The sequence below is a fragment of the Dasypus novemcinctus genome, chromosome 27, assembly GCF_030445035.2.
Source record: "Dasypus novemcinctus isolate mDasNov1 chromosome 27, mDasNov1.1.hap2, whole genome shotgun sequence".
NCBI lineage: Eukaryota > Metazoa > Chordata > Mammalia > Cingulata > Dasypodidae > Dasypus > Dasypus novemcinctus.
This window is the reverse complement of record NC_080699.1, coordinates 51,651,568-51,676,791: the sequence shown is the minus strand read 5'-3', so window position 1 is coordinate 51,676,791 and position 25,224 is coordinate 51,651,568. Positions and strand designations below refer to the sequence as shown.

Here is a 25,224-nt window from a genome sequence, read left to right as displayed (position 1 = left end):
ATGTAAATAAGCTATCTAAAATTTAAAGAGAAAATTTTCATTTCTACCATTTAAGAAAGCAAGCACTAAATCATATGTGCTGCTAAAGGAAAGGGTCTTTAAAAAAAAAAAGAAAGAAAAAAAGAGAACATTTCCAGCCACAATATTAGGAAACTCCTTGAAAAATGTAGCATTTATGAGATCAACTTAACTGAAATGATCTCAGAAGAACAAGTAAAATCTGAAATGAGTACTCTTATGGTGATGCTCAACTCTTTGATGACCTTGTTGCTTCTTTTACTTGGAAACAACTGACTATTCATGTAACAGTATTTAGCACCTATGGGAAAGGTGAATTGCCAATTTCAGATTTTCCTGACAGAGGTGGAAGCAGAGGATCAATCAGTAGGATTCTGTTGTTCTTAATAATAATTGCTTTTGTAAGTAATGGAGAATACCTGTAACAGAAAAGCTTCTATTTTAGTTTTAAAACCATTTGGCGTTATTCCTCATGGATACAGGAAAGTTTTAAATTTTAAAATGTTACTTTATCATTATTAACATAAGCATACACAATGAGATTCATTCAGTTAAATTATCTGCAATAAAAATTCAAAATCACATCACTAGTTTATTAGATATGAAATATGAATAGGCTTTCAAAGGTCCTTCCAGAAGCAAAATTCTGTGATGTAGTACTATATGCATAAGCTTTGCCGTTCTTTTAGGGCCAAAGAGAATGTTTTAATAAACTCTAGGAGCAGTAGCTCTGATTATTACACTATTTCTAGAGTTTATTAAAATATTATATAGAGTAACTTTTAAAATTAATTGAAAATATAATGATGGATAGTCAAATATTCCCTTTAACTCAAACCATGAAGAGAACTATAATAATTCTTTTATTCTTTTTGGAAAGAGATTATAGGGTAGTAATTATATACATTAGTTTTAAAAAATTATTTTTGCTATTATTTAAAAATACTTCTTGCAGTAAAAATAAATTTCAGTGTATCTCCTTTCAAGACAAGTACTTTTTTAGCTTGAGTCTATCACTGATTGATAGAATAGGGAACATTTCCCTAGAATAAAGTTTTCAACTTCTCTCCAAATTCAATTCCATTTTATAAAAACATTTTGCTGTAATCAAATACTTATTTGGTAACTTACAGGCTCATGTGATGGAAAATAATAGTGGGATGAGAGAACTTAATGCACACAAAAATGGAATATCAAAGTTTTAGAAAAATATTTGTTTCTCTGAAAGAATGAAAAGGGCCACTAAAAATAAACTCTAAAATCCACTCTGTTTTTTTTAACTATCTGTATGTAGAATATTATCCCTTATAGTATAAATTCTTGGCATTTTTCAGATACTAAGAACTCTTAGGAAGAAAAGCTGCCAAGTTTTAAGTGAACTTTGTTTTTCTTCCTCTCTCTTGACATGTTTTAATGAAAATAAAACTTGTTTCTTCAGTTTAAGTTGTTCTTTTTATCTCTCCCTTCAATTCTAGAACTCATTAAAATATACTTTCTTATTTTAGGAGGTACTGGGGATTGAACCTGGTAGCTCATATGTGGGAAGCAGGAGCTTAACCACTGAGCCACATCCACTCCCCAAAGTAAACTTCCAGTAGTGGGAGACGACCAGAGTTGACTGAAACAGAACACCAAGAATCCAGTTTTGCTTATTTGGTGTCTCTTTACTGGGAGCCCACTATGCTTCAGACACTGGGTGTACAGGAGCAAAGAGCTCTAAACCACAACAACACTGACCTTTGGGGCGTGGGGTTTTCTCAAGGGTTCTCTTCTCTTCCCATTGGTGTGGACCTTGAGCAGGGGTGGAGGCAGAAGATAGGAGCAAAGCAATATGGCAGATTGTCCAGGAGAGGCAGAATTGCAGCAGGTCTAGGATGAGTCTGCTACAATGTCCTTGCCTCTGTCTTTTCAAAACAATACTAGATAAATATATTCATCTTGGGCTAAGGTTTGAAACGAAAATGAGTGTATATGTAGATCTGGAAAAAGTACATATCCTTGCCTGATCCTTTTGGGGACTTAGAAGATATAATACACAGATCTGTGTTTTAATGTAGTCCAGTTTGCCTGTACCTGTGATGTTCATCTGTAGAGGCTTCACCAGATCCGGGCGCTTCAGCGGGTTCCCAGAGTACACAAACCACTCCTTCACTGTGGAGGAGCTACCACCACCTAAACAAAGACAGCTGGGTCAAGGAATGCACACCAATGCCAACTTCTGCTACCAGGTTAAGAGTGTAACAAACCCAAATTTGCCTGCATTTAACCAACTCAAAATCCATCAGCGCAAGTGTGTTCTCATGGCCAAGGGTGATTAAAGTGATTTCAGTGATCCAACAGTTGGTTTCCTACCCTCATCAGCTCTGGGGCTCATTCATTCATTCCAGAAAGGACAATAATCTCTGGCTCTGACTAAAATCTAGGTGCCTGAGGAAACAAGGTACTCTTGGAAGCAAAAGTCTAAAAAGCAAAGGGGGTATAATCTAGGTCTGAAGGAGAGCAGAGAGCTGATCAACGATTACTAAAATGGCCTTCCTGCCTTCCCTCCCACGTGCTCCATAAAACACTGAGGACAACTTGCTGAAATAAGACAAGGCTGTTCTGTCTTACACTATTTTAAACAACTGTCAAAACTAATATTTCGTGTGACTATTCCAAAAGTGAGGGAAATAATCTAGAACAAATGTACTTCTATATGCTTTCCATTTCAATTCTCTTCGCTTACGCGACACAGTTAAAGTGAAATCAAAGCTCTCCGACTCCGTGTTCTCAACTAGCCTATCTTAAAGTTAGAACACAGGGGCCATCGGGTAAGGGCAGCCTTGGAGCTCTATTACAGCTTCCATGCCACCCCCTCGTGCCCCTAACACCCGCCTCGCTCCATCTGGGCTCTGGATCCCACCCTCTTGGCGTTTCTCTACTCACTAGGCCCGCCTTTCCTCTTGGAAGCCTCTTCCCTGGACGGCAAGGCCCCCCTCGGCTGCTGCCTCCCTTCACAGCCAACCTGGCTGGAAGCGCGGCCTCACTCCCAGCGCGCTCGTCGCGCTTCCCGCTTCCGTCCACACTCCGCCCCGGACCCGGCCTTGCCAAGGCCAGCCGGCAAGGGCCTCTCGTCGCGGACTCCAGTGGCTGTGCTGAGTCCCTGTCATAGTTAGATCTCACTTCTGTCTTACACCGCTGGCCACACAGCCTTCTCATCAGCATTTCCGCTTCCTTCGGATTCTGTGGCATCCCCTTCCCCTGGTTTCTTTCCCACCCCTCAGGTCTCCTCCTGAATTCCTTTGTAAGGCTGCAGTTTTCTGCCCGTCCCTTCCCTGCTCAGGGCTCTCCTCTCCTGCTCTGCTCCACGCTACTCCTCTACTCCCAAGGCTTCCACACTTAGACTGACACTTTCACCTGAGTGTCCGCCTGGCTCTCTCCTAAGCCCCAGGCACCTGTACTAGGGATGACAGCAGCAGCTAACGCTTTTGTTTACTATGTGCTAGGCATTTACCATGCATTTTCTCATTTCATCCTTGTAACAACTCTAAAGATACAGAAAAGGAAACCAAGGCTCTGAGGGGCCTGAGCCCAGGACCTCTGTTGCCACCCGTCATGCTGTACCCTCCCATGGGTACCTCCAGCTCAACACGCCCGCGGCTAAAGTGACCATCTTCCAGCCCAAACTTCTTTTTCCTGTCATATTCCCTATCTTAGTGAATGACACTTTGAACTTCCTGGGCACCCAAACTAAAATGCTTTTGACTACCCTTGCCCGTGCCCTTCACAGCCAATAAAATCAAGTCTGTAAACGGAACTATCTCGGCAATGGACCCAGTCCCTTTATGCCAACCACTCCCACCCTAGTTCTGGCCATGACTATCTTTCGCCTGGATTAGTTATAACAGTCTCCTGGTTATAACTCTTTCAGACTTCAGTCTCATCCCTCTCTAATCCAATGCTTGGAATGAAAATTTCATCAGGTTGCTCCCTAATTAAAATCTCCCCAATGCCCCCAGGGTAAAAGTCTGAACACAGGAGGGCAGACGGCCTAAGGCCCTCACGATCTGGCGGCTGCTTCCTCCCTAGCCCACTGCTCACTGTCCTCTTCCCCAGTAGTTCTCATGCTCGACCGACCGAGCATCAGAATCCCCGGAGGTCGTGTTGAAGCAGTTTCCTGGCCCCCCTCCCTTAGCAGATGCAGGTGGGACTCACAAAGTCGCATTTCTAATGAGTTCTCAGACAGCGCAGGTGCTGCTGGCCTCTGGGAACCAAGCCTCTGGCTCACGCTTCGGGGTCCAGCTGTGCTGATCTACCTCCAGCTCCTCCAACTCATACCTTCTCATACATCAGGGTTTGGATGTGGTGTTTCTTTGGTGTGGGACCCCCTGGTCCCCAAACCCTTCTCCTCTGTGGTTCACCTCCCTTGCTTTTCACTCAGTCATTTCTACTTTTCTGTTAAGCTTCGATGTCAGCTCCTCAAAGATGGGATCTAATGCCCTTCCCGTGAATTCCTGAAGCATCCTACATCCATCACGGTACTTTGGCTAATGGAATGTAAATGCGAACCAACCCCTCCTAACTGTGAGCTCCTTGAGGACAAGAACTATGTCTTCTTCATATGGTATCTCCATTTTCCAGCACAGAACAATGCTCGTTAAAATAAGTTGAATGAACAAATTCAACTCAGCCTAAATTCACACATACGGAGAAAGTCTGAGAAAGTATTCTTATAGTTGAAAAACAAAACAAAACAAAACAAACCATTTCCTATGTAATCGTCCTGGCCTAGGGTTTCACTATGTTAAAAAATAGTCAACTCGGGAAAATTTTAGGTTGTATATAAATTACCTCACACACACACACACACAAACCATAGAACTGTACAACACAAAGAGTGAACGCTAATGTAAACAGTGGGCTTAAATTAATAGCATGGTCATGATATTGTTTTATCCATTGTAACAAAAGTACCATGTAGGGAGAATAGGCCGTGTTGTGGGCCTGGGTGCCATCACAGTGCTGAGTCATAGGTGCTGAGTCATGATGAGTCAGGAGTGCTGAGTCATGGTGAGTCAGGAGTGCTGAGTCATGATGAGTCAGGAATGCTGAGTCATGGGGCAAGGCCAAGGCCCATGCACCTCCCCTAAATTACCATATCCCTATATATTCCCCCTTCTCCTCCTCTTCCCCTAACCGTCTGCAGATTGCGCATGAGCCCACACATGCGCATGAGCCCACACGTGCTGGCCCTCCTAATAAAGTCTCCTGTTTCTTCCGACCGGTGTTTGTGTGAGTTCGTAGCCTGGTCCTCTTCGCTGCAGCTGGTTTGTGGCCCCGGCGGCGGTTCCCTGAGCGAGGCAAGAGAGGTCGCCCCGACAACCCGTATCTCACACTGGCAGTGTGAGGAAGGCCCTCTCCCCCCGCGGAGCAGGTCCACGAGCTGCAGCCGACTGGCCGCCTTCAGTACCACACTAACGCAAAATGGTAATAGGGAAAACTGCATGTGAGTGGGAGGTATAAGGGAATGTTCTGAACAATTTTTCTGTAAACTTAAAGCTGCTCTAATAAAAACAAAATTGGTCAACTCAGTGAACTGTATCCTAAATTGCTATTTCAGAAAGAATTTAGTCTCTCATGCCAAAAGATATTACTAGGCTTTAGTAACTCACTGGGTAAGAACGTTCCACAACTGTCAATGCTCAGTTTGCCAAATGTCCTTCTTGGGAAATTACTAAAATATATACAAAGCCATAATTATATCACCGATGCAGAAAGTGATGCTTCATCCTAAACTGTTCACAACACAGAGGTTTAGAGTTGACTTCCCAAATAGTTTTAAGTCTAAATAACTTATACAGAGAGAGTGAAGAATTTTGTGTTAGGCACTGGTATTCTTTATTAAAAAAAAAAAAAGCAGATTTTCTATTACTTCCTTTCTTGTTAAAACCTAAGTAAGTCAGTTTTATGAACAAAAATTCCAAGAGAAATGCCACACAACTGAGTCAGTAATTCAGCTACAGTCCAGAATGAAACAGTTGGTCATCTAGAGCAGTTGAACCATAAAATCTATAAAACCATGATTCTGTACAAGACTCAGCAAGCAAAACAAGACTGGAGGGAACCACAAAGACCAGATTCCCTCTTTCCTCAATAATCGGTATTAGGTGAACTAGGGTTAATGTCCATATTTAATTATAAAGTACACTCCCCACTGTACGGGATTCCATATTTGCGAATTTGTCTACTCACTAAAACTTATTTGTAACCCCAGAATCAATCCTTGTGGTACTTTTATAGTCATTCAAGACATGTGCAAGCAGTGAAAATTTTGAATCATCTGATGTGCACATTCCCAGCTGTGGTTGAACAAGGTGATGCTCTGCCCTTTATTTATTTTTTATTTTTTCATTTTATTTTTTTTTTTTTATTTTTTATTTTTTATTGACTTTATAATAATATTACATTAAAAATATATATGTGAGGTCCCATTCAACCCCACCCCCCCACCCCCCCTCTCCCCCCCCCAACAACACTCGTTCCCATCATCATGACACATCCATTGGATTTGGTAAGTACATCTTTGGGCACCTCTGCACCTCATATACATTGGTTCACATCATGGCCCATACTCTCCTCTATTCCATCATGTAGGCCCTGTGAGGATTTACAATGTCCGGTGATTACCTCTGAAGCACCATCCAGGGCAGCTCCATGTCCCGAAGATGCCTCCACCTCTCATCTCTTCCTGCCTTTCCCCATACCCTTTGTCCATTATGTCCACTTTTCCCAATCCAATGCCACCTCTTCTATGTGGACACTGGATTGGTTGTGTCCATTGCACCTTTATGTCAAGAGGAGGCTCAGATTCCACCTGGATGCTGGATGCAATCCTCCCATTTTCAGTTGTAATCACTCTAGGCTCCATGGTGTGGTGGTTGTCCTTCTTCACCTCCATCTTAGCTGAGTGTGGTAAGTCCAATAAATCAGATTGTAGGTGCTGGAGTCTGTTGAGGCTCAGGATCTGGCTATCACATTGTCAGTCCAGAGATTCAAATCCCCTAAATATATCTTAAACCCCAACATTAACTGCACCTCCAGCACATTAGCATGAAAGTCTTATGAAGGGAGATCCCATCTGAGTCCGGATTCATCACACATAAACACCATTTCCAAAGAGGGGCCATCTGCCCTGGTAGTTAACCCCATCAGCCATGACCATAACTCCCATGGGTCTCTTTAGCCCTCAAAGGAACCAATATCTGGGGGTTGTATCTGCTTTATCTGTCTCTCTGACTCTGCTCAGTTGTGCATGAGGGCAAACCTTCTGCCAGCCTCCAGACTCTTTTTTAGAAACTCGTAGCCATATAAACTCATTTCTCCTTTCCATTTCCCCCTTACTTTAGGTCAAACAGCATTTTAAAGTCATGGTATTTTATGTAGACATGGATATTCTGCTGATCCGCATTGAACCTTCCGTATAAGGTCATTTTCCAGTTGCATCATCAGTTGGTAGTTGATAGTGGTCCCTCGTTGCCAGGGAGGCTCATCCCCGGGTGTCATGTCCCACGCTGGGGGGAAGGCATTGCATTTACATGCTGAGTTTGGCTTCGAGACTGGCCACATTTGAGTAACATGAAGGCTGACAGAAGGAAATTCCCAGGCACAAAGTTGCTCTAGGCCTTGTTATTATTTTGGGTTTATCAGCTCACAAGCATAGTCATTAGTATCAGGGGCTCACTGTTGAACCCTCACTCCCTCCCGGTCCCCACCACTGTACCTGGGAGACTGTCGCTGCTCCCCTAGGGACCACGACAGAGCACCACTGGCCGGGAACCCAGTACCCCCCCTACTGTGGTTTTTAATTGTTGCCACTATGAGTATATCCAAACATTACCATGCACCCTGGATATATGTTCTGTACAGCTCCCTGTCAGTCATATATCATCTGTCATTGGTATCCCATACCAGTATCCCTCCATTGCCATTATTGAAACACTCTGTGATCCAGAACTCCCCGAAATTTGAAGCCCAATATAATGTCATGGTCCCTTACTAGGGAATGGCATATAGCGATGAGTTTAAAGGATAGATAAAGAACTTGGATAAAGTTAGATAAAGAACTTAGATAAAGAATGTTGACTTGAAAAAATTCCACATCCTATTTTTTTCTTCCCCCCCCCCCCCCGCCCCTAATTATTCAGCTTTTCTTCACAGGAGTCCTAGACCACAGCAATGTATATATATAATATACAGCACTCCCACACATCCACCAGAAAACCTTTTCCCTTCCACAGTGATACTCTTACGCCCTATTCATATCATATTTACTTAAAGTGATGTACAGAGTCTGAGACATTAGCTTTCTAACAAGGTGACATCTGTATTTACATTATGGTGCATACTTTAGGATACACAGTTCTTTACATTTTTAGTTATCCTATGTTTTACATTATGGTTTACATTATCAGTCTGTCATCTCCTATATGTTATGGTGTAATATTACATGTTTTATATCCATCCTTGTGTACTCTCAAGAAACTCCTCTCTTACCCCCCATTTACTTTGGTTCCACACATTTAACGTCCATTTTCCCTTCCACCTTAGTGCCCTCAGTGATAGCCAACCTCCGTTTCCTGAGGAGCCACTTCCAGAGATAGATGGAATAGTGTTCAGGGCCTAACTTGCTCAACTGCCCCAATGCCCTGGGAGCCACCCTTTCTCTCGAGGGATACAGTTCCCTCTATTGGATGGCATTAGTCCTCCCCAGGATGTGGGTCCACCCCCACTCTCACTACTTGGGTTTCTACCCCATGGTGTCACCCACTCTGGCAGAATGAGCATTTAGACATTCCCCAGGAGCCCGTCCTGCATCAGACCCTCCCCTCCGAGCATTCTAAACAGGTAACCCTCTTTATTATATTTTGATATGATTTTCTCGGCATTTTACTCTCCACCAACACCTGACCCTCTCCTGGTTCGTATGCTACCCCTCCCTCCCCCCACTTTTGGGCAACGTTACCCACCCGTCCCTCCCCAGCCACCCTCAAACCCGCAAAGCCCCAAGCAAAGGCAACCCCTTGCCCCCCTTTTATCTCTTCTTTGTGTTCATACTTACCACCATCTCGTCTTAAATTCCACCCCTGCAGACATCGGCTCATATCCTTCCTCCACCCTCCGATTTCCTGCAAGCCTATCGTTCAGTCTCTTGCTATCTAGGGCAGCTTGTTTATTTCATATCATTGAGGTCATGTAGTATTTGTCCTTCAATGTCTGGGTTGCTTCACTCAACATAAGGTTCTCAAGATTCATCCATGTTATCACATGTGTTTGTAGTGTGTTTGTTCTTACAGCCGAGTAGTATTCCATTGTGTGTATATACCACATTTTATTGATCCACTCGTCTGTTGATGGGCATTTGGGTTGATTCCAACTTTTGGCAATAGTGAACAATGCTGCTATGAACATTGGTGTACATATATTGGTTTGTGTTCTTGTTTTCAGTTCTGCTGGGTATATTCCCAGCAGTGGTATTGCTGGGTCATATGGCAAATCTATGGCTAGTTTTTTGAGAAACCGCCATACTGTTCTCCAGAATGGTTGGATCCTTCTGCATTCCCACCAGCAGTGGATGAGTGTTCCCCTTCCTTCACATCCTCTCCAGCACTTGTATTCTTCTGTTTTTTTCATAGCTGCCAATCTTATGGGTGTAAGATGGTATCTCATTGTGGTTTTGATTTGCATTTCCCTGATAGCTAGAGATTTGGAACATTTTTTCATGTGCTTTCTTGCCATTTGTATTTCTTCTTCGGAGAAGTGTCTGTTTAAGTCTTTTTCCCATTTTTTAAATGGATTGTTTATCTTTTTATTTTCAAGATGTAGGAGTTCTTTATATATGCAAGTTATAAGTTTCTTATCAGATATATGATTGCCAAATATTTTCTCCCACTGTGTGGGCTCCCTTTTTACTTTCTTGACAAACTCCTTTGAGGTGCAGAAGGCTTTAATTTTGAGGAAGTCCCATTTATCTATTAGTTCTTTTGCTGCTCGTGCTTTTGGTGAGATATTCATAAATCCATTACCTATTACAAGGTCCTGTAGATGTTTCCCTACACTGCTTTCTAAGGTTTTTATGGTCTTGGCTTTTATATTTAGGTCTTTGATCCATCTTGAGTTGATCTTTGTATAAGGTGTGAGATGGTAATCCTCTTTCATTCTTCTACATATGGCTATCCAGTTCTCCAGACACCATTTGTTGAATAGGCCACTCTCTCCCAGTTGAGAGGGTTTGGTGGCTTTATCGAATATTATGTGGTTGTATATGTGAGGTTCTATATCAGAGCTTTCAATTCGATTCCATTGGTCTATATGTCTCTCCTTATGCCAATACCATGCTGTTTTCACCACCGTAGCTTTATAGTATGTTTTGAAGTCAGGTAGTGTGATTCCTCCAATTTCGTTTTTCTTTTTCAGTATGTCTTTGGCTATTCGGGGTCTCTTTCCTTTCCAAATAAATTTCATAGTTAGTTTTTCTAGTTCCTTAAAGAAGGCTGCATTGATTTTTATTGGGATTGCATTGAATGTGTAGATCAATTTTGGTAGGATAGACATCTTAATAATGTTCAGTCTTCCTATCCATGAACAAGGAATAGTCTTCCATTTATTTAGGTCTTCTTTGATTTCCTTGAACAATCTTGTATAGTTCTCAGTGTATAAGTTCTTTACCTCTTTAGTTAAATTTATTCCTAAGTATTTGATTTTTTTATTTACTATTGTGAATGGTATTTGTTTCTTGATTTCCTCCTGATCTTGCTCATTATTGGTGTACAGAAATGCTACTGATTTTTGCGCATTGATCTTATAACCTGCGACTTTACTAAACTCATTTATGAGTTCTAGAATCTTCGTTGTAGATCTCTCAGGGTTTTCTATGTATAGGATCATGTCATCTGCAAATAATGAAATTTTGACTTCTTCCTTTCCAATTTGAATGCCTTTTATTTCTGGTTCTTGCCTCAGTGCTCGAGCAAGTACTTCTAAGACAATGTTAAATAGGAGCGGCGACAGTGGGCATCCTTGTCTTGTTCCTGAGTTTAGAGGGAAGGAGTCTAGGATTTCTCCATTGTAAACAATATTGGCTTTAGGTTTTTCATATATACTCTTTATCATGTTTAAAAAATTTCCTTGTATTCCAATCATTTGGAGTGTTTTTATCAAGAAAGGGTGCTGTATTTTGTCAAATGCTTTTTCTGCATCAATAGATATAATCATGTGATTTTTTTCCTTCAATCTGTTTATATGGTGTATTACGTTGATTGATTTTCTTATGTTGAACCATCCTTGCATACCTGGGATGAATCCCACTTGGTCGTGGTGTATAATTCGTTTAATGTGTTGTTGAATACGATTAGCAAGTATTTTGTTAAGTATTTTTGCGCCTAGGTTCATTAGAGAAATTGGTCTGTAATTTTCCTTTCTTGTGATGTCTTTGTTTGGCTTTGGTACTAGGGTAATGTTGGCATCATAGAAGGAGTTGGGTAATGTTCTTTCTGTTTCGATGGTTTGGAATAGTTTCAGCAGGATTGGTGTCAGTTCTTTCCGGAATGTTTTATAGAATTCACCTGTGAAGCCATCTGGCCCTGGGCTCTTCTTAGTTGGGAGATTTTTAATAACTGATTCTATCTCTCTGCTTGTGATTGGTTTGTTAAGATCATCAATTTCTTCTTTTGTCAATATGGGCTGTTTATGTGTTTCTAGGAATTTGTCCATTTCCTCTAGATTGTCATTTTTGTTGGAATATAGTTTTTCAAAATATCCTCTTATGATAGTCTTTATTTCTGTGGGGTCAGTGGTGATATCGCCTTTCTCATTTCTTATTTTGTGTATTTGCATCTTCTCTCTTTTTTTCTTTGTTAGTGTTGCTAAAGGTTTGTCAATTTTGTTAATCTTCTCAAAAAACCAGCTCTTGGTCTTGTTTATCTGTTCAAGTGCTTTCTTATTTTCTATTTCATTTAGTTCTGCTCTTATCTTTGTTATTTCCTTCCTTCTTCTTCCTGTTGGGTTACTTTGTTGTTGTTTTTCTAATTCCTTCAAATGTGCAGTTAGTTCTTCAATTTTTGCTCTTTCTTCTTTTTTGATATATGAATTTATGGCTATAAACTTCCCTCTCAGTACTGCTTTTGCTGCATCCCATAAATTTTGGTATGTTGTGTTATCATTATCATTTGTTTCAAGGTAGTCATTGATTTCTTTTGAGATTTCCTCTTTGACCCACTGTTTTTCTAAGAGTGTGTTGTTTAATTTCCAAATCGTGGTGTGAAATCTGGGCTTCTTTCCCTTGCAAATCTCCAGCTTGACTCCACTGTGGTCAGAGATAATGTTTTGTATGATTTCAATCTTTCTGAATTCGTTCAGCCTTTCTTTGTGGCCTAGCATATGATCTATCTTGGAGAATGATCCATGTGCGCTTGAGAAAAATGTATATCCTGCTGTGTTTGGGTGTAGCGATCTATATATGTCTATTAGATCGAGCTCCTCTAATATACTATTCAGATGTTTTGTGTCTTTGGTGATTCTCTTTTGAGATGTTCTGTCCAGAATTGAAAGTGGTGTATTAAAATCCCCCACTATAATTGTAGATGTATCTATTCTTTCACTTAGTTTTTCCAGCGTTTGCCTGACGTATTTAGAGGCACCCTTGTTAGGGGCATAGATATTTATGATTGTTCGATCTTCTTGACAGATTTTCCCTTTGACTAAAATGTAGTATCCTTCTTTGTCTCTCACAATTGTTTCACATTTAAAGTCTATTTTGTCTGATATTAATATAGCTACTCCTGCCTTTTTTTGGTTATTGTTAGCTTGTATGATTGTTTTCCAGCCTTTCACTTTCAATCTCCATGCGTCTCTGGGTCTAAGATGTGTCTCTTGTAGACAGCATATGGATGGGTCATATTTCCTTATCCAGTGTCCCAGTCTGAATCTTTTGATAGGTGAGTTTAATCCATTGACATTCAGTGTTATTACTATCAAGGAATTATTTGTGTTAGCCATATTTTGATTGGATTTGTGTTTGTCATATTTTGTTTGTATATTTTTTTTTTGTCTTTTTTGTTGTTGTTGTTGGTCTTATACTCTCCTCCAACTTTGCCTTTCCTGTTTTTTCCTTTCTTCCTGCAGAACTCCCTTTAGAATTTCTTGAAGGGGAGGTTTCTTGTTGGTATACTCTTTCAGTTTCTGTTTGTCTGCGAATATTTTGAACTCTCCATCATGTTTGAATGCTAGTTTAGCTGGATAGAGTATTCTTGGTTGGAAATTTTTTTCCTTTAGTACCTTGACTATATCATACCACTGTCTTCTTGCCTCCATGGTTTCAGAAGAGAAATCAGCACTTAATCTAATTGAGCTTCCCTTGTATGTGATGGTTTTCTTTTCTCTTGCTGCTTTTAGGATCTTCTCTTTGTCTTGAGCATTGGATAATTTGACAAGTATATGTCTTGGGGTGGGCCTGTTGGGGTTTATGACTTGTGGAGTGCGCTGTGCTTCTTGGATATGTACATCTGTCTCTTTCAGTAGATTTGGGAAGTTTTCAGTCATTATTTCCTGCAACACTCTTTCTGACCCCTTTCCCTTCTCTTCACCTTCTGGAATGCCTATAATACGTATGTTTGAGCGTTTTGCATTGTCATTCAGGTCCCTAAATCCTAATTGGATTTTTTCTATCTTCTTATTGACCCCTTCTACTATCTGTTTGATTTCTGATGTACTGTCTTCCACATCACTAATTCTCTGCTCTGTCTCTTCTAGTCTGCTGATATTTGCTGCAAGTGTATTTTTGATTTCTTGAACTGTGGTGTTCATTCCCATCATATCTGTTATGTTTTTGCGTATGTCTGCAATTTCCCCTCCAAGTGATGTCTTCATGTTGTTAACCTCTTTCATTACTGCATCAAATTTGTCGGTGATAAATGTTCTGAGATCTTTCATTGCTTGTGCCAAGTTTTGCTCCCCTTCGTGATTATTGGTTTGTTGATTGGATTCAGCCATGTTTTCCTGATTATTGGTTTGGTTCATAGATTTTTGTTGCTTTCTGGTCATCTCTTTATTTTGACGAATTTAATCAGTTCCTTAGCTTCTTTCTCTGCTCTTGGAGGTTAATTAGTTGTTATTTTTGCACAGGTGTTATATCTTCTCTTTGTCACTTTTTTCTTCTTATTCTAGTTACTTGTTGTTGGTTAAGTTCACTTTAGAGGAAAGTATTAGTGTTGGGGAAAGGCAATTGTGTAAGCAAGGGAAAAGTGTAAAGTTGTATTGGTGATGTATGTTAATAAAGCAGGAATATGAGATCTGGAAGGATGGAGGTTAGATTCATGTAGATTGTATAGAGTTATAGCTGTAGGTAGAGTACCTTTTATGAAGTTGATGGCTGAATTTGGGAGGAATATGGTATGAACTACACAGCTATTGTTTTCATGAGAGAGGGAAAAAGAAAAGAAAGGTAATAGTTTCAAGAGTGGATAATAGACAGAAAACAGAACAAAGGTATTAGAAATTAAGAGTTAGACACTTTGTGGATCAAAGAACGGGAGGTGGGGGGTGGAATATAGGAGAGACAGTAGATGATAGTGGATATCAAGATGCAGGGGAAGGGGGATAGTGTAGGTAGCCTAAATCAGTTCACACAGAAATGAGGCAGTGGAGGATGGGAAAACCCAGCAAATGTGAGGTGTTCCCTGTAGCACCTATTGTATACTTGAATTAAAGTAAAAATAAGTGGAAGATGAGGGACAAGAGGGAAAGAGAAAACCGAAAAAAAAACAAACAAACAAAAAAACAAACTAATTATAATAGAGAAAAAAGAAAGGCAAGAAGAAAGGAAGAAAGAAAAAGAGGATGGGCAAACGGTGGGGAACGGATAGGGAGAAGAGAGATACAGGTACACACGTGTCACAATTGCAACACTATCTAAAACAACAACTTCCCCCCGCTTTGCCCTAAAACCCCCCCGTCTGTCTGCCCAAATGGGTCTGCAAGCACCTCCCTTCCCACAAACCCCCAATAGGCCGCCCAGGGCCCACGAACTCCCCAGTACTGCAGATGCTCAAAAAAAAAAAAAAAAAAAAAAAATTTAAGTAAAATTAAAACAAACAAACAAGCAAACAAAAAAAAACAAAAAAAACCAGAAACCCCTCCGCAGGCCCGGCTCCGCCCGCCGCGGAGGCTTGGACCGGCTCTGCCCGGCTCCTCACGCCGCCTTGGCCTGGCCTGGCTCCGCCCAGCTCCGCTCGCTACAGCGGCCCAGCCGGCTCCGGCATCCACCTCCCGCCACCGCGGCCTGGACCGGCCCTGCCCGGCTCCGTACCCGCCGCGGCCTGACCCGGGCCCGCCCGGCTCCAAACGCTACCGCGGCCCGCAGCCGGGGCCTGAACCGGCCCCGCCCGGCTCCAAGCGCTACCGAGGCCCGCAGCCGGGGCCTGCACCGGCCCCGCCCGGCTCCAAGCGCTTCCGCGGCCCGCAGCCGGGGCCTGCACCGGCCCCGCCCGGCTCCAAGCGCTACCTCGGCCCGCAGCCGGGGCCTGCACCGGCCCCGCCCAGCTCCAAGCGCTACCGCGGCCCGCAGCCGGGGCCTGCACCGGCCCCGCCCGGCTCCAAGCGCTACCTCGGCCCGCAGCCGGGGCCTGCACCGGCCCCGCCCGGCTCCAAGCGCTACCGCGGCCCGCAGCCGGGGCCTGCACCGGCCCCGCCCGGCTCCAAGCGCTACCGCGGCCCGCAGCCGGGGCCTGCACCGGCCCCGCCCGGCTCCAAGCGCTACCGCGGCCCGCAGCCGGGGCCTGCACCGGCCCCGCCCGGCTCCAAGCGCTACCGCGGCCCGCAGCCGGGGCCTGCACCGGCCCCGCCCGGCTCCAAGCGCTACCGCGGCCCGCAGCCGGGGCCTGCACCGGCCCCGCCCGGCTCCAAACGCTACCGCGGCCCGCAGCCGGGGCCTGCACCGGCCCCGCCCGGCTCCAAACGCTACCGCGGCCCGGCCCGGCCTGGCTCAGCCCCACCGAGCGGGGCTAGATGCCTCGTCTCCGCCTACCCAAGAAGGGAATCCTCTGCAGGTAGCTGGGATCTCCGTGTATATTTCACAGACGAATCCTCTCTGTTACCTTCCCTCCAAATCGATGTCCAGACACCTCCGGACCAGCAAAAATCCCGAAACAATCCGGTCCCAAAGAGTCTCCAACGCCGCCCAGCCGATTCCCTGCAGAAGACTCTAACAGGGATGTTCACTCAGCCGCCATCTTGCCCCCTCCCTCTATTTTTTCATTTTAAAAAGAATTTATTGAAGTATATCACTCATACATGAACCTAATAAACAATAAGTATATAGTAAAAGTTGTGAACTTACGAAACAAACATGCATATCATCATACTGGGCTCCTATGCATCACCCCACCACAAACACCTTGCATTGCTGTGAAACATTTGCAACAAATTATGAAAGAGCATCGTCAAATTATTACTAGTAACTATAGTGCCCTGACTCTTTTGTTTCCGTTTTCACAGAGTAAACAAGTGTCTTTTTTGTGGTATATTTAGTGCCACATTTTTCACATTTTTGTACTTTTGTGTGTGTGTGTGATTTCACTGTTTAAAATAATCCCCAAGTGTAGTGCTGAAGGGCTGTCCAGTGGTCCTAAATGCAAGAAGGCTGTGATGTGTCTTATAGGGTAAATATAGATGTTTACATAAGCTTCACTGAGGCACAATTACAGTGCTATTGGCCATGAGTTAAATGCTAATGAATCAAACACATATGTTAAATAAGGTGTTGTTACAGAAAAGCACATAAAACAAGATAATTTATTAACTGGTTGATGAAATTTTGTGACCAGAGGTTCAAAGGAACCTAACACTATGTATCTCCTTTGGTTCAGTATTTGCTAATTTAGCATTTGCAGCAACTCTAGAGACTATAACTACAGCAAAAAGCAAGAATACACTGCATTCTTAAACGAAGAGATTAACTAAAGCTTTTATTTTTTTAACTGATTTACTTCTGATGACTTTTACTGACCAAGCAAGATGGTCACAGAACAAAGGTAAACTATGCTTCGTAAAACTCAGTACTCAAAGCTATTTACTAGATGGAGAATTAACGTGAAAAACTATTCATTCACATATAAAATTAATTTACCCAAGAATAAAAGTTAAACTCAACTCTGTTGATGCCTTGTTTCATTGTCTAAATGAAATTTCATCTGAAATTTTGGTAAATTATGGGGTAGAATACCAGAAAGGAATTGGGTAGCTAAAAGAAAGGGAGATCAAAATTCAGTATTTTCTCTGAGGTAGCAGTAGCCTAATTAAATCACAATAGTGAAACAATAGAGCAATGTTGTCAGGTTCTACATTCTAGCCTTAACTTTGTGACTAATTCTTCAACAGTGGACATGTAAATTATGAGACCTATATGCTTTAGTTTCATTCTTTTATCAAAAAAGGATAAAATGCTAGCATGTAGTGGCTAGAAAATATAACTGATGTTAATAAAGGATAATGTTGGAAGTCTGGATAATGTCTATTCAAATCTAAATCTTCAGCGGAGAATTGTTTTTCATTTTTAATTCAGATTATCATTCTTATAGTTAGACTTACAATTGCCGGTGTTACTTTAAAAAACTTGAAGTGGATGCAAAGCAATATCAGAGACTACATCTTGAAATAAAAAATAAACATGATGTATAGGAAAATCCTAAAGTTTAGCAAATACTCTTGTATGTCTTATCATTTCAGATTTTAATCTTACACTCATTTTTAAAACCATAGCAGCAACATTTGCAACAATTTGATTTGTCTGAATTAAAAATGAAATACTCATTTTAAATGTCTGATATATCAAGAAAAAAGAAGAGGAAATTAAGTCTGGGAAATCCTAAAAGGAAAGACTGGTTTTTCTCATCGGAGCTTTCACTTTGCTGGGCTCTGAGTTCAAGAGAACAAATAAAGTTATACCAACATAGCAAGCACTGCAGATTCAAAGAAACGAAATAAGAAATAAAATAAAATAAAACTAGGTGAAGTTTAATTCAAGGGCTCTAAAAAAGTAGAGAAGAATCAAATTCTGACAGCACTATTCAAAAAATTGAAATTAAGTAGCAGTTTGAAAACTATATTAAGCATAGTTTATACTTTTTGATTTATTTATTTCAATACTAGAAGAAATAGAAAGGTGTTTGTTTGAACTGAAACTAAGTCCTTAACTAAATAAAAATCCTTTGTTAGTTTTACTCTACTTCTTGCCTATGACATTTCACAAGGAAAATGGAAAAATAATCAAATTGCTCTATTGGTATCCCCAAAGGACATGTTATTCAACTTTGTAAAAGCTTTTATATATAACTAAGACATTTCCCCCTGGGAGCAAAACTGTGGAACTGTCTATACTTCCCAACTCTGTCCCCAAAAAACTCTGACTAGATTAGGCAAATACACAAGGTCTCGAAAGGGTTGAACAGACTCAAAGCAGCTTGAGAGGAGGCCGATTTTGCTCAAGTATGAGGGGTATGTGAGGATGTACGGGGGTGGGAGGGTTGGCACTGGGCAGGGAGAAAGAGGATGAGGAGAAGCAATGTTGAGTTTAACCTTTTAATTACTGGGATTTAAAAATTTGATAACAGTTCTCCAGACTTATAAAAAATGTATATCTTGTCCTTACGGTTCTGTAGTATTTTTATACTGTTGGTTTATTCTAAATTGTGTGTGGCCTTAGTCCTTAAAAAAAAAAACATAACAGAAAAGCACCCCAGAATTCTTTTTTGTATACACATGTGGGGGGGAAAAAGTCAACTTTTAAGTAAATATTTAGGATTTTAATGGATTGATAGCCTTGTGGCAGCTCTGTAAAGTGTTAAACCAACTGGGCAGTGACTGTTTACTCAGAAGGCTAATGTGTATCTCCATAACAATGCTACCTGATTTCTCCAAATTATCTATGGATTTTTTAGAAGTTCAGCTAGGTGAGAAGGAGAGAATGACAAGGACCCTTGCCTTAAAGGAACTGGAGCCATTGTTAAAGGCTGCCCACAACTGTGTGAGTGGTAAGAGAGAAGAGAATAGATTCTGCTTCTTATACCTTCCTGAATCTCTTCTATTTCCTCAAATTTGTAAAGTTTTATGAAGTGCTTTAAGCTAAGAATATCATTCAGAGAGAATACAAAAAGAGTTAAAAGCCAGATTCAGGGCTGTGGATGTGTATGCCATTTCAAGTTTTCTTTTCCCCTTTTTGACCACTAAGCCATCTAGTAAAGCTAAACATTGTGTACTCAACTATATTAAAAATGTAGGAAGTGATACTATAATATAATTAGATGAACTGGTGTGTCCAATAGGTCAGTTATCCAAATTGCACCCATAATTAGGAATTTTGATGTATTAACGTATCAATTCAATGTCTGTGACTTAAAACCTTTTGGTTCAGAGCTCGTTGTGCATATTTAAAAGACTGGCTCTAGTGCTTACAGCCCATACGATATAGTTTAAAGGGACTTTTGATTTTAAATCTCACTTTCTAGTAGTGAGCTCCCACCTGCTAGCTTCACTTGGAGACAGCTGCTTACCTAATGGGATATGAGAGTCACAAATTTCTCCCACATGTGTCTGAAATTCAGTTGTTAGTCATTCTTTTCTAAGGAATGGCTCCTTAAATGCAAATATTCCTGAAAAGGTCATATTTTAAACCTACATTCTACAAACACATATTGATTACCTAATTCACACCAAGAAATCTGCCAAGTGCAGCAAATAACACTATAAACACTCCCTGAACCTGGGACCTTGTACGTGGGAAGCAGGTGCTCAACCACTGAGCTACAAACGCTCCCTGAACTACTCTCTTTTGAAGGCCCACAGTACACCTAGAGGCAGGTTCATCATTAAGGCTAAAGGATGTAAAACCATATTCCAAAAACAAACAAACAAACAAAAAACATCCCCTAGCAATTCAGCTTGCAGCCCAGAGGGGAAGGGATATATTAGACCAAAAGCTGCACAAATAAATATGTAATTACAAACTTTTATAAGTCTGAGAATGAAAAGCATAAGGTGCTTTGAGAGAGGAACTTACTTTTGACTCGGGAATATGGGAAGAACTGGAGAAAGTTAACTTTAAGGTGGGACTTGGGGGATTGAAGAGCGTTAATCAGGTACATGCCTGGAGTTCAGAAGAATGGCCTGAGCCAGAAATATAAATGTGGCTTCTGCCAACATGGATAAAGTTTAAGCAACGTGAGTGAATGGGCATAAGAGGACCCCAAAGACCCAGCTCCTAGAAACTACAACATGTAGAAGTCAATCAAGGAAATGTAGGTGCCAGACAAAGACGCAGAAGCCAAGGAAGGAAAGGAAGATAACCAGGAGAAGGTGGTGTCACACAGAAGCCAAAAAATTTCAGCAGAGCTGCTTTAACAGAGAAAAGCAAAGAGCAGTACATTCAGTTGAGGGCACTGGGAAAAGCAGGTCTAGCTGGAAAGAGGGGTATTTTTCCTCAACTGAAAAGTGAGGTTGACAAATTGTCCCATAATGTAGAACAAAAAGGCAAAAACTGGAATTAAAATATGAAGAATCATAGACTATCAATCTAGGAAGTCCAACATCCATCTAACTGCAAGTCTAGTAACAGAAAACAGAGGTAGTATAGAAGAGGAAAATTTCTAAACATAAAGGATAAAGATAATAGCTCAAAATTTTCCAAGAGAAAAATGTCACCAAAAAAGGGACATTAATCAATCTAGCACTAGACTTCATTAGCCACACTTGATGCCAAATGACAATGGAACAATGACTGAAAATCCTGTAGATAGACTCTGCTTTTGGCCATGAGGGAGTAGTGCTATCAGATTGGTCTTCCTATCATAACTATAAAGCTGGACAAACTTTTGAAGTAACCGCATTAAAAAGTTGGACAATGGGCAAGGATTATGATCCTGGGAGAAGAAAAACAATGCAAAATCCACAATCACTCCAGTTTTCCAACCAAAGGCACTTTCCAGACTGCAGCTTAAAGAAAGTGATGCCTAGTAGACCAAGACAGTCTCTCCAGGATGAAGGAACAGAGATGGAGATCAAGGCTATTGAGATAGCTGGGACTTGCAGGGTAGAGTATGGCGGGGGGGGGGGGGAGGGGAAGAGGAGGGAAAGGGAAGAGAGGGGAGGGCGAGCTAGACAGAGAGTGAGCAAGCTAGGCAGAAACAGTATTCCAGAAATCTTCCTAGAAGTGCCTTTGAGATGTTGGATGAATAATAAGTTATACATGCATAGGGCAAGACTCAGTGAGGTCAGGCAAAGAATAACTTCTGGAAGCCATGAGCTGAACAACTAATGGTGCTTGCACAGGGCTTGAAGACATTGGATTTCCCACCAGCCAAAGTAAGAAACCTTGTCAAACACCCTGAGCACTCAGTTGATAGCTCATGTATTAGAAGTAGGGTCTCTTGGGAAGCAGGTGCGGCTCAAATGACTGGGCTCCTGTCTACCATATGGGAAACCCTGGGTTCACTTCCCAGGGCCTCCTTGTGAAGGCAAGCTAGCCTGCGCCTGTGGAGAGCTGATGGGCTGCACCTGAGGAGAGCTAGTGCAGCAAGATGATACAACAAAGGGAGACAAGCAAACACGGAAGAATGCACAGTGAAAGGATACAGAGCGCAGACAGCAAGCAAATGGCAAGGGGTGGTGGTGGGATAAATAAATAAAATAAATCTTAAAAAAAAAAAATAGGGCCTCTCTAGGTCTAAGGTAATGGTTACTATAGACTGGCCCTACTAATGCTGTAAAACAAACCCCAAAAGGATAAGGTAAATTAACTGCTTTACAGAACAAATCCCAATGCTCTTTATTGCATCCAAAATGTTTTAGTATATAACACAAAAATATTACACATAAGAATAACCAAAAATGTCTGGATACATTAGAGGAGAGAAGTCAATAAACAGACATAGACCCAAAAATGACAGAGATGATAGAATTAGGAGATAAGGACTTTACAGAGCTATTATGTTTTGAATATACTTAAGGATTTAAAGAAAAACATGAAGACAGGAAAGAGACATGAAAGAAAAAAACTGGTGAAAAATACAATATCTGAAATGACAACTTCACTGGACAGGGTTAATAGCAGATTAGACATTGTGGAAGAAGAAATTGGTGAACTTGAAATCAAGGCAATAAAACCTATTCATATCAAAGCACAGAGAAAAAAAGAGTCTTAACAGGAAAGCCTCTATGACCTGAGGGACATTAAGAAGTCACATACCATGTCTTTGATTGCCAGGCTACCATAACAAATACCACACAATGGGTTTGCTTAAACCATGGGAATGTATTGTCTTACGGTTTCAGAGGCTTAAAGGCTTGCTTCCTCCCAGGGTTGGTAGTGTTCCGGCTGGCGAGCAATTCTTGGGTTCCTTGGCTTCCCTGTCATGTGGCGATGTCCTCTCTTTCCTCTTAAGGGTTCCTGCTGACTGGCTTCTCCCTGGGGCCTTCTCTTATAAGACCACCAGTAATGTGGTTGAAGACCCACCCTGGTTTAGCTGGATACAGCTTACCTAAAAATAATATCTTCAAAAGGTCCTATTTACAATGGGTTCACAACCACAGGGATGTGGATTAATATTAAGGACATGTCTAAATTAGGGTATATAATTCAATCTAACACATAACATATATAAGTAATTAGAGGCCCAGACAGAGATATGAAAGAGGTTGAAGCAGAAGCAAATATTTGATGAAATAATGCCTCCTTTTTTTTCAAATTTGACAGGAAATATAAACCACAGATCCAAGACTCTCAAGAACCCCAAGCAGGATAAATACAACATACACCACTCCAAAGTATATCTTAATCAAATTGCTAAAAAAAAACGTGATTAAGAAAATAAAATCTTGAAAACAGAGAAAAAAAAGAAACATTACATAAAGGCAACAACAATAAGAATGACTGCTGCCATCTTATAATTAACAATAAAAGCCAGGAGACAATATAATGACATCTTTAAAGCACTGGGAAGAAAAAACCCCCCACAAAACTATCATATCCATACGGAACTTCTGAAATAAATGTGAAATAAGATTTTCATTAGGAAAAAACTCAAAATTAACACCCACACCACATTTCTTAAAAAGATAATTGTTTAAAGCAGGGGTTGGCAAACTATAGTCCATAGGCCAAATTCAGCTTGCCTCTTATTTTAGTAGAGCTTGTAAGCTAAAAATGGTTTTCACATTTTTAAATGGTTGAAAAAAAATCAAAATCATAATATTTTGTGATGCAGGAAGATTATATAAAACTCCAATTTCATGGTATGGGAAAATTACATAAAGTTTTATTGGAATACAGCCACACTGATTTATCTTTGTATTGTCTATGGCCACTTTTGCACTAAAGGAGCAGATTGAGTAGTAGCAACAGAGACTATCATCTGGCCCTTCACAGAAAGTTTATGTAAAGTAACATTAAAAACAATGTTTTATGGAGCTTAAAACATGTGTTACAAATGATATGCTTCCATTTATATAACAACCTTGAAATTGCGAAAGTATAAATATGGAAAACAGGTTAGTGGTTGCCAGGGAATAGGGATGGCAGGGAGAGGGAGGCAAGTACAAAAGGGTAGTATGAGGAATTTCCTCTGTGATAACCAAAGAGTTCTGTATTGTGATTGCAGTGGTGGTACGTGAATCCATACATACAATAAAATTGCAAAGAACTACACACACACACATGCACATGTACACACACAAATGCATATAAAAATGGTGAAAAGTGAATAAGGTCTGTAGTCTACTTAACAGTATTGTACCAATATCAGTGTCCTGATTTTGATATAATATTGCAGTTATATAAGATGCCACCTTTGGGGCAAGCTAGGTAAAGTGTACATAGGACTCCATGCACTATTTTTGCAACCCCCTGGGAGTCTAATTGTTTCACAATAAATAGTTTTTAAAAATACAGGAAACATAGACAACAGCAAAAGTGAGGAGAGAATCAAAGTACACTGTTGTAAGGTTTTTTTATATTACCATTATATGTGGCAATATTATTTGAAAGCAAATTTCAGTAAGTTAAAAATGCACATTGTAAATGCTGCAAGCATTAAAAATAAATAGCTAATTGAAATCACCTAGTAAGGGAGATAAAACAAAATATTTTTAAAAAATATTCAACTAATTCAAAATAAAGTCAGAAAAGGGGAAAATAAGGAAAAATATAAGAAAAAAAAAAGACCAAAACCCAACCATGTCAATAATTATATTAAATGTAAATGATATAGACAGTCCAATCAAAAGAAAGATTGACAATCAAAAGGGTTGATTGTCCAATCAAAAGAAGAGATATGCTGTTTAAAAGAGATGAACTTATAAAGAAACAGTTTAAAGTAAAAGGATAGGAAATAGATACACCATGCAAACATTAATCTTGAGAAAAGTAGAATGCATGCATTAATATCAGACATAACCAACTTTGGAACACAGAGTATTACCAGATAAAAAGAGGGAAATTGTATAAGGTTACAAAGGTCAGTTCATTCAGAAACATAACAATCCTCAATGTATATGCACCTAATAACAGAGCTTCAAAATACCTGAAGCAAAAACTGATAGAATTGAAGGAAGAAATAGACAAATCCACAATAACATCTGGAGATTTCAACACTCTTCTCTCAGGAACTAAGGAAAGTAGACAGAAAATCAGTAAGGACATAAGACTTGAATAACTCTATTAACACTTGATATTTATCGAACACTACAATTAACAACTATTTAATGCACATGGAATAAACTAGGCCAAGCAAGTAACACAGAATAAGTTTCATTACTAACATTGTAAATAAAACAGTAAAAGCAGCATTTTATTTTCATAATAAAATTTAATACTAATATTGTAAAACTTCAAAATATTAAGAATGAAGGAAAACAAAGATCAACTGTGAAGGTGAGCTCAATTTGAATAGTTTTTACTGTTTATGTAGTGATATAATAAAGGTATCTATATGGCTAGAAATGAATGAACAAAATATGAAATTGAAAAATAAACTATAAAAATTTATATATCTTTATCTCATTTAATGACATACTCTAAAACAATTCCAGGTCAATACGATTGTATAATGTGAAAAAATTTTCATGTTGAAGATATATATTTTTAATTCATTAGTGTAAATTTGCCACCATTCAAGTTAACAAATA

The 25,224-nt window shown here is 40.4% G+C and overlaps 1 protein-coding gene across 1 annotated transcript in view; it reads right to left on the bottom strand.

Moving 5' to 3' along the window:
- Positions 1–561: 561 nt before the first annotated feature.
- Positions 562–25,224, bottom strand: part of LOC131276293 (constitutive coactivator of peroxisome proliferator-activated receptor gamma-like) — a 32,327-nt gene continuing 7,664 nt past the window's right edge. Inside the window, 4 exon segments of the mRNA XM_058289246.1 lie at positions 562–578; positions 2,092–2,169; positions 2,889–2,892; positions 4,242–4,261. Of these exon segments, the coding sequence (XP_058145229.1) occupies positions 562–578; positions 2,092–2,169; positions 2,889–2,892; positions 4,242–4,261 (119 nt within the window).